Here is a 13853-nt window from a genome sequence, read left to right on the forward strand (position 1 = left end):
ATTCTGGGATGGAGTACTTCTGGTACACACCTCCTCTTGGTTGACAGGCAGTACTTTTGTAAGAATGACACCAAGGGGAGGGCCTTTCCCTCAGCTTCCAGACTGAACTCAGATCCTTGAAAAATACCCATATACAAGAAAATACTCAAAAGTATAAGGTGCAATACTATAACAAGTTGTTCTAGTAAGAAATAATCTGCCTACTTTCTTTTCACCATCCCTACAACTGGACAAAATCTGGTTCAAATTGGTTAAGCGTCTGAAAGTTAGACCTCTTGCATCTCAAAAATTCATGCGTCTGCGATTTTGGATCGGGGTGGATGAAATCATTACAGACACATCGAGGTGTCCTCATGTGTCCCTACAGATTTAGGAAAACTGGTTCAAATTGGGTAGGCACTTCACAAGCCCACTTTCCCATTTGCAAAATGAGGCCCATCAGGCCCATTTGTGCCTCAAATATTTACATGTGTACCATCTTGATTCGGGGTGGATGACATCATCACAAACTACACCATTGAGATGTCCCTATATGTTACTCACTACAACTGTACCAAATTTGGTTCCATTGGTTTCAAATTAACCATTAAAAAAACAAAACAAAAAAACAACTAAAGTCATGGCTTTCTCCAGAAGACCCAAGTCCTATGCCTGGAGTATAGGAGGCCATAAGATCGAACAGGTCATCAGTTTCAAATACCTGGGGTTGGTCCTACATGCCTCTGGCTCAAGACCCATAGCAACTACATCGCCCTCACCGCAAAGAGGAGCTCCTCCGCCATTCTAAAATTTCTTCAAACAAGAAGGGGCCAATACATCCCCACAGCACTCAAATTGTTTGATACCAAGCCGCTGGCACAACTCCTCTATGGTAGGGATGTGCACGGAACCAACTGGCCCATTTTGAGTCCAGACTGGACCTGAACTGGGCCAGTTCAGTCTGGCACCCCCTTGAACTTCCCTGGTTTGTTTTTGTTCCAGCTTAGCCCCTCCAGGGGCTTCTCTGAGGCAGTGTGTGCATGCGGGGAGTGTTTCCACAGAGGTTCCCCCTCCCCCGCTTGCCTCCATTATGCACCCATTGCCAGGTTCGGGCGGTCTTCAGCCGCAGCCTGACCTTTGCATTGCCCCAAGGCATGATTTTACCTATTTGTACTCCTGACCCAAGCACATGGTCAGCAGGAGGAAACACAGAAGACGAAAGAGGAAAAACACAACAGAGAACTCAGAGAAGGACCCTGGACCTATTCTGGAACCAAATACTATCCTGGTTCCCTAGCTTGCGGGTGGTAACTCTGTGCCACTTGCCCTTTCCTTCTCCTGCCTTTCTGCTTTGTCCCTGTGAGGAAATCTACCTGTGCATTCCAACCTGCAAGTGCAAAAGATATGCTTTTGATTCATTTAAAACCCGCTTAGCAGGGTCGGGTGGTGGCAGGAAGCAAGACAAAAACATATGCGACATAGTCGGGCACTGGACCCCCTTCCAGACCGCCGGGCCCCGTTAGCTTGTACCGGCTCCCCCTCCCCACCCTCATTGGCCCTGCTGAAGGTAACCAAACTATAATTAAGAGAACTGGGAAGATGGCTAGTCTGTACCAAAGATGGAATGACTAAGGACAGCTGCTAGGCTGCCAGGATTATATAGGATACTTCAAAGGGCTCATGATTTGTAAAACATGATGCAAGCATATTTTCTTCCACTGGCACATTGTCTACCCACTTGTAGCCCTGTTCAGATGTTATGCAAACTGGAGATGCTGTACCCACATTAAGTGTCTCTGAAAGACCCACCCCACAGTGACACACACAGAGACAAATGCTGTACTTTTGGAGAGATCCTCCCTGTGATGTGGAATGTTAGGGCATTCTAATCAGGGGGAGGACAGTGCAGACAAATGCTATAAGCACGAAGTAGGGGTTTTGCACACGTCATGGCACTCCTAGCTTTCAAGAACGTGGGGGGGGGGATGTTGAAAGCAAGTACAGCATCCTCAGTTTGCATAACACCTAATCAGGGCTTTATGCTTCATGTTGCAGCACACACAGATGTCAGAAAAAGTAGTATATGAAGCAACCTCAGCTTGTCATAGATAATGAGGCTCTTCTCACAATCAGTGAGCAGAGCCTGGAGTGGGTTAGTGGGGAGAGCGGGCTTAGCCCGCTCTCCCTGCACACAAGCAGGCAGTATTCTCCGGGCAGCCGAACTGGCCGCGCACACGACTGCTGACTCAGTTACAGAGTCGGTGGGGGCTGGGAGGATCGGGGCCACATGGCCCCCGGAAGCTCCAGCATGCCCTGAGCGAGCGCGCAGGGCATGCTGGAGAGACCCCCGAGCCAGGAGGCTACTTTTCAGCCTCCCAGTCGGGGGTCTACTTGTAAGTTGTGGCGCGGAGCTGCACCGCAGCAACTCACGATCGTCTGGGTTAATGGAGCACTTGCTCCACTAACCTGGGCTTAGGGGAAGGTTACTATAGTGGGTTGACCACTTGGAAGCTTGCCCAGGCCTGCAAGCCCGGTGGTTCTCACAGTCAGGCAAAATCCGGCTAGGCTCTCCTAGCCCATTTTCACCTGATCGTGGGAATAGCCTCAATGACAAACTGAAACCTTGTCTAATTTGGTACAAAAGATCTTTTAAGTATGTTTATAAAATCTTGTGCTAAAATGTGTTTAAAATGTTGGCAACTACCTTAACATTTCCGATAACTATTTTTTAAAAAACCAAATACTGTTTTTAATTCTCACCTGAGGGTATGAAGACAATGTTAATTCCGAAGATGGTATGGGTCAGCCAGGTGTACAGTCCATAAAACCCAGCCATTTTGAGGGATGCATCAAATACACCTCTAGAAGGATTGAAGAAAAACAAATAAAATTCACTGGTTGGTATTCATGTGTGTCTTCAATATATGCTAAAAACAAATACATCAGTCCCTATTTTATACTAACCCAGAAATACTGAATAAGTGTTACTTACTCCGTGGGCTCAAAGACTTGAGGTGTATAATATACATGAGGATACAGTATATGACTGGTAGCATGGCAAACTAAATAAAAACCACAATAATACAATTGATACTGTTACACTATTGAATTTGAAATCAGAGTTCAACACATCACTATAAGCACATTGATAAACCATAATAGGTTCAGAGGAGAACAAAGATGGTGAGAAAGGTCTGGAATCCGTCTTAAGTACAACAGTGAAAGGAACTGGGTATATTTTTCCGTGAGAAGAGAAGTATAGGGTAAGGGTGGATATGATAGCCATCTTCAAATATCTAAAGGATTGTCATATAGGAAGAACAGTTGGATTGCTTCTGAGAGTGAGGCTAGAACCAATGGGTTGAAATGTAGTGAGGAAATGCTTGATTAACAAGCAGAAGGTTGCCAGTTCGAATCCCTGCTGGTATGTTTCCCAGACTATGGGAAACACCTATATCGGGCAGCAGTGATATAGGAAGATGTTGAAAGGCATCATCTCATACTGCACGGGAGGAGGCAATGGTAAATCCCTCCTGTATTCTACCAAAGAAAAACCACAGGGCTCTGTGGACACCAGGAGGCAAAATCGACTTGAAAGCACACTTTACTTTTAGACATTAGCAAGAATTTCCTAACTGTAAGAGCTGATGACAGTGGAACAGGGCTTTGTGTAGTGGTGGGTTCTCCTTCACTGGAGGGTTTCAAACAGAGGCTGCATGACCATCTGTCAGGGATGCTGTGCAGTTCTCTGCTCTGAGCAGGGAATTGGACAAGATCTCCAAGTTCCCTTAAATCATGTGCAAAGCATGCATTATCACCTTTGATTTTTATTTTTTTAAACATCCTTCCTGACAAAGCTTAAGGGACTCTACTCTTCCCTAATCAATGTCCGCTAATATTCATTTTGTCTTTGCTTCACTTACTTGTAAGTGCATTTTCTCCCATTTCTAAGGTTACATTCCTGGTGTATTTACCTCTCTGGCTATCGGACCTCAGATTTAAATACCCTCACAGAGCCCGAACAACTGTGAATTTAAGTACTTACCAAGTTTTTTTTATAGCCTTCTGCTATAGTAAATACTATTCCTATGTCACAAGAGAGTCAATGTACTAGGGATGTGCGAATCGATTCATGTACAAATTGATTTGTATCCAAATCTAGCTGATTCGGGTGATTTGGAGACAGAACAAATCACCCCATAGTCCACTGACTAGATTTGGCTACAAATCAAATCACGTCAGATTCGATTTGAATCAATTCGAGATTCTAATTACTCCTATTTATTTCCCCAGGTCCCCGGCTTTCTTTTTTCTTTTCTTTTAAAAAAAAGATTTATTAAAAAAAAAAAGAAGCTCTAGCCCTTGCAGAAGTGGAGTTATGGAGCAAAATGTGTGGTTACTAAAATGTATGGTCACTATTTTTCAAGTGTTTGGATTGTTTGCTGTATAATAACTTTCCCTCAATGAATTCCTATGAGGATTCATTACACACCTTCATTTCTTCTATTCATTTTGACTGTCTTCAGACAGTGCCAACTGTCAACTGCCATGTGCCAACTACACCCACCCTCCCACCCACAAGGCAGTGGGGTACTACTCAGCTTATGTTCTAGGAATTTTTTCAAATGTTTAGACTCTTTGGTTTCTAATAGACTCAAGTGTTTAGACTCTTTGCTGCTCTCTTGATCCTTGCCCAACATGGCTTGTAAAATCTAGCAAAGAAGCTGCTGTAGAGGGCCTGGTAGAGATCATAAATGCTTCTCTGAGGGAGGGCAGGATGCCTCCTTGTCTTAAGGAGGCAATCATTAGACTGCTTCTGAAGAAGCCTGCCCTGGATCCCTCAGAGTTAAGCAATTACAGGCCTGTCTCTAATCTTCCATAGCTGGGCAAGGTAACTGAGAAGGTGGTGGCCTCCCAGCTCCAGCTGGTCTTGGAGGAAACTGATCATCTAGATCCATTTCAAACTGGCTTTCAGGTGGGCTGTGGGGCTTGGTCGGCCTGATGGATGATCTTCAATTGGGAATTGACAGAGGAAGTGTGACTCTGTTGGTCCTTTGGGATCTCTCAGTGGCTTTCGATACTATTGACCATAGTATCTTTCTGGAATGTCTGAGGGTACTGGGGGTGGGAGGCACTGCTTTGCAGTGGTTCCACTCCTACCTCACGGGCAGATTCCAGATGGTGTCTCTTGGAGACTGTTCTTCAAAATCTGAACTTTCCTATGGTGTCCCTCAGTGCTCTGTATTGTCTTTGATGTTGTTTAACATCTACATGAAACCGCTGGGAGAGATCAGGGGATTTGTCATCAGTATGCTGACGACACCCAAATCTATTTATCCATGTCAACATCAACTGGAGAAGGCACAACCTCCCTAAATGCCTGCCTGGAGGCAGTATTGGGCTGGATGAGGGATAACAAACTGAGGCTGAATCCAGATAAGATAAAGGTACTTATTATGTGGGGTTGAAACTCGGGAGACTATTTTGATCTGCCAGTTCTGGATGGGGTCATGCTCCCCTGGAAGGAACAGGTGTGCAGTCTGGATCCGAACCTCTGGGGGTGCTTCTGGATCCGAACCTCTCCCTGGTGTCCCAGGTTGAGGCAGTGGCTAGAGGTGCTTTTTATTGGCTTAGGCTGATACGTCAATTTCTTGAGATGAATGACCTCAAAATGATAGTACATATGCTGGTAAACTTTAGGTGGATTACTGTAATGTGCTCTATGTGGGGCTGTCTTTGTATGTAGTTCAGAAACTGCAGTTGGTTCAGAATGCAGCAGCCAGATTGGTCTCTGGGTCATCTAGGCCATATTACTCCTGCGTTAAAACATTGTTGTGTTTGTATTTTGCCCAGATTTTATAGCGATATATGTTCTCTTCTTATTGGATATATGTTCTCTTCTTATTCTTATTCATTTTGTTACACTATCCGGGCCAGCCAGATGATTTTTATGTAATTTTTTCTCTTTCTGACTCTGATGCTGAGATTTACCTATTACATGGCCAGATTTTGTGCCACTGCTTGTAACATCAGGAAACAAATTGATAATCCTTATGTTATGTAAGGTAAATGTGTTATTCTGGTGGTGGGTTGGTAATAAGAAGTTATTTAAGATAAATTATTTTATCTTTGTTGCAAAAGGAATGTTGCAAAAGGAATAAGTGTTTTTATAGCTTGCTCACTTTTCTGTTCTCAGCTTGAATGCAAATCCAAATTTCAAGAAGAGTCATCTTCAGGAAATTTCAAGTGGTCCCGAAGAGCTGCTCTCTGCTCTGATGTATCTGTGGTGCAAGGAGGAGAACAGGAGTGGACAACTACCTAGCTCCTCCACTGCTCACAAAGTTGAGGGTGGGCACAGTGGCAGTGCTTCTTTGGCCAGTGGACTGGAAGAGAGTTCCCTCTTGGGAGATGCTCACTAGAGCTCATCTCCTATGAGGGAAGTCTCTTTGGCTAAAAAGGTGTTGCTGCTGTCCCTGCCCTCGGTTTTGTGAGAGACTGAAGAGCTGGGTGGTTGCTAGCTTCTGTCCGCTTCCTGTCACAACTAACTGATCCTGCATCTCAGAGACATCAGGTAAGACCCCTGGCTCCCAACAGCTCCCTCCTAACTCCCGACCACGCTTTAAGTTGCTTGCATGTTCTCTGTAATGATTTCAGAAAGCTGGTATAAAAGAACAAAAAGCATCAAAAGTATACATTTTAGGACATCATTCCTTCAGTACTCGGTTTAACAGATGAAATACACACATATACACACCATGTAACGAGACAATGCATAAATGTTGTAGGTCCTATTTTTGTTAATTCTCTGGGCAGTGAAAGAACTAATCACATGCAGATTAAAACTTAATTAACCAGTCCAATTAAATGATGCTAACATTGCAATCAAGCATTCACAGTGGTTTTCCTAAGCATATTATGTGTTTTACATCTTAATATGCTGGAAGACAAATTGTTTTCTCTGGAGATTGTATCACTATATCATTTCCATCATCATGTTTGATTGTTTTTTTGGTGACTGCAGTATCCTGATGAAATTATGACTGGTAATCATAATTTATTTCAGTAATCAATATTAAGTTCCATTTGCATCAAACTCTTTAACTAATATGGGCAACCTTTATCACAATGAATCTGCAAGACAGTTTTGGAAAGGAATAATAAATAATAATACCACAAGATGACTGCCCATTTAACACAATTGTTTGCAGTTTGTATGGTGGATTAAGAAAATGAAACAAGTCATAAAACTTTCTCAGACAGAAAACAACCATTAAAACCTGAGCTCTGGCTAACACGTTCAAGCCCAAATACGGATATGGATGATGGCTCTTCTATAACTAACTCATCCCTATTAAGGAACACAGCCAGCAGTAACTTTAAGCCACAGCCATACCTGTGTGCATGCACTCATATGAAAACATCGCACACACTAAATTGCACTGAGGTCGTGACAACATGCAACTTAGTAATGTGCAATATTCCCAATAGAGCAAGCAGAATGGGAGCTTCAGGGAAGAAGGGTCTGGTGCATTCAGGAAGAGAAAAGCATGCCATTTAGGGAAAGGACAATGGTTCAGGCAAAAGGTGTGCATGCAACTCAGAGATACACAAAGTCAAGGATCTCTGCTTCATTTGCGTGGAAAACAAGACAGGTAAGGTGTTGCCTATTTAGCTTTAATAACACCACTATCAAGGCTGCTATATTTTTAGAGAATAAGAGATGTGTGATTTTTGTCTGAACACCCAAGGTTAAGAGCTTAAACTTTGAACTATAAGTAACAGTCAATAATCTGTCTACTTTTTAAGGCAATTCATTCTAGATTCTTAAAATAATGCACTAACTCGTTTTAGTAAAAGTGTGTGCACGCGCAAACACACAAACAGAATTAATGGCAGATGTGTAACAAATCAAATATCTAGCAAATCAATACAATAGGCAACAAATGTGGGTCTTCGTAGATCTCCCAATGCCTTTACTACTCTTCCTTGACCAGCAGGGGGTTGATGTAGGCTATTTAAAATACCTACATATATTTTGATTTACAGCACAGATCCATTCATTCTGCCATCCTGCAATTGTTATGCAATATTCCCATATTGTACCAGTCCACAGAGCAAATGAGTTGAACTTTTTCTTGGTCTGAGGGCCATGCAGAGTCTTTTGTTCAGGCATGCCCATTACACAGTCATGCACATTTCTCATTTCATATCAACATGCATATAAGTCTTACCAGGGGTGCAGCAAGGCTGGCATGGGCCCTGGGACAAAAAATAAATATGGGCCTCTGATTGTACCCTCACCTTCCTCTTCAGAGGTGCAAGGGCAAGTTGTTGCCCAGCCAGCAGGTCCCTGCTTCCTTGGGGGTCTCAGGGACATCTGCCCACTTCCCTGGTTCAATTGTAGTTATGCCTCTGAGTCTTTACCTCTCTATGATCCAGATTTACATGGAACTGAAACCAGACTTTTAGAATCTGAGAGTAGACTGTCAACACCTAGGTAGAGACCAGTGGAGGAAATTCACAAGAAAGGGAGAGGCGAGAATGCTTGTGAACCTATGCCTGGTTGCAGTTGTAAGTTTGAACTGGGCTTCAAATTACACATATTTCTACCCACCAAGCATGTCCCTCTACATGCCTTGATAAAAAGGAACTGCATGCATGCACACACATATTTGTCCCCAAACAGGCTTCATCTCTCCATAGCTCTTTACCTATTAAAAGAGATCAGCTTTTCATCTGACAGCAGGAAAAGATTCTTTTTGCATTGCTTGACTATTGCTATTACATTCTGAAGTTAAGCAAACATCTGCTATGGGGAGCTCCAAGGTGCTGTGTGTCCTTCCTAACCAAACAGCAAACCCAGCTGAACCACACAGCAGCTCTGCTTCTGGGTTCTCTCACATCCATACTTTTCCAAACAGATCCCCATTAAGCTAAATGCCACACTTCTGTTAAAGCTGGCAAAGACAGCATTTGGGTCAGACCAAATACAAGCCTCATTCACAGGAGGACAAAAGTATTAAGTTGGGGAGAGCAGGGTGGGAAGGGACAGATAAGGAGGAGGAGCCCCGAGACTTCCATGAATGATGAAGCTCTCTTCCCTATTTCTCACCTATTAGGTTTGCCAAGAACTTATCCTAGTTCTAAAATCTCTCCCTCTGCCTCCTTCTTCAGAACAATTCAACATATTTGAGTAGAATCCTGAACACAGTGAAAATCCAATCTAACAGAAAAAATGTTGGGAGGGCTTATATAGTCCCCCCCAAACTGTCTGAGTCAGACTGGACCTGACATTTTGTCAGACCCTTCCCCTCCCTCTCACTGCCCTCTCTCCATCTCCCTCCCTTCTCCTGCTTCCCCCTGTCCTTTCTCTGTCCTCTCTCAGAGCCCCTCTCTTACCTGGACCTGAGGTCAGCAGCACAATGTCCTTTTCTGGAGGCTGGAGCTAGGGTTGCCAACATTTCATTGCCAGAATGAGGGACACAAGTTTGTGGGGGCTGGCTGCGGGGGTGGGGCGGGTGGGCTGGGAAGTATATACAGTAGTAATCAAGAGCCTGAGTATCATTGACGTAGATAATTGAACTTTATGCTATTGAATAAATGAAGGACAAATGAGGGACACATGCTGTCCCTATAAGCACCCACATTTCACCCCTGAAATGAGCGACATCCTGTGTAATGAGGGACATTTGACAACCTTAGCTGGAGTCAGCCCTGTGCCTGCTAGCCACTTGTCATGGCTTCTGTTTTTAAAAGGCACCCCCCCTCCCTTTTAAGGTCTTTAGGATCCCATTTGGCCATGGTTACAGCCATTCAAAGAACTACGATTCCCACAATCCATCATGCTAGCTGGAGTCCTAAGGACATCTTTAAAAGGTGACTTTTAAAACAGAAGCCACAGCAAGGGGCAAGCAGGTGGGTGGTTGGCTCCAGACTCCAGAAGAGACATTGAGGAGATTCTCACAATCGACAAAAAGCAGGCCAAGGGAGCCTAGCCCACTTTTTGCTGATCGTCTGCAGTCACGGGAGCCATGTGGCTCCCAACAGCAAACCTCCCAAAGTACCCTTCCCCTTAGCCGAGGTTAACGGAGCGAGTGCTCTGTTAAGCTCGTCTTTCTGATCGTGTATTGCCGCGGCGCGGCTCTGCACCGCAGCAATACACAAGGATACCCCTGCCAGGAGGCTGAAGGCCTCCCGGCTCTTGGGGTCTCTCCAGGATGCCCCACACACTTGCATGGGGCATCCTGGAACTTCCGGGGGCCATGCAGACCCTGATCCCCGCAGACAGAGACGGCAGTCATGTGGGTGGCTGATCCGGTTTCCCAGGGCTGCAGTAGTGATCGTCTGCAGGGAGAGGGGGATAAGCCCACACTGCCCGCAAACTCCCTTACGGCGAGTCTCACTGATCATGAAACTCACCTCATTGTGCTGCTATACTCAGGTCCAAGTAAAGGAAGGGAAACAGGAAGAAGTCAGGGGAAGACATGGAAAGGGTGGGGGAAGGCAGAAGATTGGAGATGGCAGTGGGGTGGATGTCCAACAGAGTTCTGCAATGACTGGAGGGAATTTTGTTGGAGTTCTGACTGTTGGAGCTCCCTCATGTTATTGCAGAACTCATTCTGATAATGCCTGACTCAGGGCATATCAGAGCCATGGGGATGGGATCTTTTTCTACTTTAAAATTTCCAATTTGCTTGGGCTTCAGATGGAGCCCAATTTACAAGTGTTTGGACTGACTACACAACTTTCTTAGTCAAGTAACTGGAAAACATTACACACATATGAGATCCCAAAATTCAGCTTCAAGAAGGATTGCCCAAGAAATCTGAACAGTTATTCACTCTTCTTGTACTTACCAAGCTTCTGCAATACAACTACACTTTCATATAAGCCATATCAGAGCTACTGACCCCCAAAGTCAGTAAAAGTTATTACATAATTTCAACAAACCATTTTATCTACACAAGCAATTCAACACATGGCAGTGTTCTCTCTAATTTTTTTCATCTCTGTGTGGAATGAGTTTTGTTCTGGGCGGAAGTATCAAGGCAGTGTGTGTACACGTGCATTCAGAGTGGGACCTTCCTGATTAAACCTGAACGGGATCTAAAATTAACTGAGCACACATCAAAAACCGTGTGGGTGTGCGCACACGCGCAAGCCTTAGAGGGAACACTGACACATGGAACTAGTTTGTATAGAGTAAGACCACTAACCCATCTAGCTCAGTACTGCCCTTCCCGACTGCAGAGCTGCTAACCTAGGATACTTAATTGAAGATGCCTGCAACTGAACTCACTCACTAAGCTATGGTGTCTCTGTCAGATTAGCTGAAAGCTGTGATAAAAATAGCTTTCAACGCAGATGAAATTTAGAAATCTACCCCTTCTAACTGAGCAAAGAGACACCTTTTAAAGTGGTTAATCTATTATATTTAGGAGGGGGAGAGCAACTGGTCCTATCCAACCCTCCAGTGGCTGTTGCTGGTGTCTCTAATGATTCTTTCTTTTAGATTGTGAGCAATTTGGGGACAGGCAGCCATCTTATTTATGTATTTTCCTATGTAAACCGCTTTGAAAACTTTGGTTGAAGAGCGGTATATAAATATTAATAATAATCATCATCATTATTATTATTATTATTAGTAGTAGAAATAGTAGTAGTAGAAACTGATTGTCAATAAGCTACATATAAAATAATAAGCATGAAAAGGTACTACAAGTAGGTCATTATCATTAGCCTTTGGCTAATTTGATCATTAACACCAAAGCACCTGGTAGTTTACTTTCTGCAACATCTATCATTTAGATTTAACATCCATAGACATATGTCTTTTATACTCCTTTTCACCTTTCAAAATAATTCATGAATTCTCTTCCCTCTCTGCATCAGAAAATGGCATATCCCAACATGATACAGTAGTGAGGATAAATTCCTTAGACATGCAGAAAACATTTTTCAAAGAAGAAACTCTACATATCAAGATAATGATTTCCAGAGTACACTTATGATAATGAATATAATTTGGGGGCTTGGGGAGAAGCTAAGTACTGAATTTTGGCAGACCAACAATTCCTCAGGAAAGGAGTAAGATTTTGTGCAAATATTTACTAACTATTTGATGGCAATTTAAAGAAGTGGCAACTGGAGACTTAGAGAGGGTCTTATTCGTGTCTTAAAACATGTTTTAGAGGAGATGCGATATGGGCAAAGGTGTTGCATGTGGGCAGAAGAGTGAGGGAAGTCAACAGTGCTTTGGCTGTTGTCCTAGGTCTATCTTAGGTTGTGAAGTTTAGGAATAGGAAATAGCATGATCTATAAGTTGTTAAACTCTTGGGAAAGGACAGACTATAAATCTAAATATTTATGGCACTGTAATCAAATTCATTAGTTTGTTCAAAATAATTCACTCAATTTTATTGCATGTAATTGGTTATTATGGAATTTCAAAAAAGAACTTTATACATTTCAGAATAAGAGAACTTGATAATTAACACAATTTATAACTATGATATTTAAGATCTTAACTCTAATTTTCATGGCAGCTAAAGCAAACATAGCCACTTTGTTAATAATACTGGGATCTGGATCTGAAAATAACCTGCAGATTTACTTTCTTGGAGGTCTATCACTCACAGGAGAACAAGAAATCATACTCTAGGACCGGCATACATTCCACATAACAAAATATAATATATAATTATCCTCAGCCTGAGACTACCACAAATACAAAGATGATGGGAGATTGGAACCTTGGTGTATCTCCCACCTGCATATGATGAAGTCATAATCTGAAAATGTAATTCTGTGATGGCTTTGTGACAAGTGGCTCAGTTTGAAGACAGTGTGGTTGATAACTGCCAGCTTTGAAAAAGGCGATACTACCTGCTAAACTCAGTTTGCTGAATAATTCTACTATTTTGACAACCATTCTGAAAATACTTCCAGTCTCAAGGTTTTACTTCATACTCAGAGTATGAAATTAAATGAGAGATAATATCCCCTGCTAATTTGGCAAAGGGGCACCTTTTTAACATGTTGGTTCTCTTTATTTAGCAGGGGGAGATTAATTGGCCCTATCCACCCCCAGCACAGTACCTCCAGTGATTGTTGCTGGTGTCTATCTTATGTTTCTTTTTAGATTGTGAGCCCTTTGGGGACAGGGATCCATCTTATTCATTCATTCATTATTTCTCTGTGTAAACTGCCCTGAGCCATTTTTGGAAGGGCAGTATAGAAATCAAATAAATAATAAATATTGATTAAATCTCTCATGACATTTCTGAGCCCGCCCACCCAAACTTATTTGTTCTTAGTAGTGAATTATAGGGAATATATAACAACCTTTTAAAGTAAAGATATATCATCTTACTCTTATGATAGTGGGCAGCCCCAATCAAAAACACTAATCAAGTTCAGTACCATTTTATTTAGTCCTTTCCAAATTACTGATACATCCTTTGCTCTCTATTATTATGCCATTTCTCTCTCTCTCTCTAGCATTCCATCCTGCAACAGCCATTCTCTATGCCAGTTTTACACAAGATACCATGCAGTACCCTTCAGACAATCTCTGCAATTCTCCAAGAAATGGAAGAATCAAAATAGAGGGTTTTTAAACAAAAAGTTTTGGATTCTTGGAAAAGTTTTAGATCCTTGGAAAAGCGTTAACCCTAACCCTTGGCATTATACAGGGGTCAAACATTGTGCTTCTTCTCCCAAAGTGAAGCAGCCTAAGGTCTTTGAGGAAACAGTATCTCATGCCTTCATTGTTGCTGTGTATACACTGACACAGTAGTACTGACTCCCACTGAAGAGAGGTGAAATCAGCCAGTGAGACAGGAGAGCCCTGGACCCCAATATTTTACTTTGAG

General features: G+C 42.8%; 1 protein-coding gene across 4 annotated transcripts in view; it reads right to left on the reverse strand.

The window, feature by feature from the left end:
* TMEM245 (transmembrane protein 245) overlaps positions 1–13853 on the reverse strand; it is a 154533-nt gene that overhangs the window by 23089 nt on the left and 117591 nt on the right. For all 4 annotated transcript variants that reach the window (XM_053260076.1, XM_053260077.1, XM_053260078.1 and 1 more), the window contains one exon: positions 2740–2840. In XM_053260076.1, the coding sequence (XP_053116051.1) occupies positions 2740–2840 (101 nt within the window). The remainder of the gene's footprint in view (positions 1–2739; positions 2841–13853) is intronic.

This window comes from Hemicordylus capensis, chromosome 6 (genome assembly GCF_027244095.1).
Source record: "Hemicordylus capensis ecotype Gifberg chromosome 6, rHemCap1.1.pri, whole genome shotgun sequence".
Taxonomy (NCBI): Eukaryota; Metazoa; Chordata; class Lepidosauria; order Squamata; family Cordylidae; genus Hemicordylus; species Hemicordylus capensis.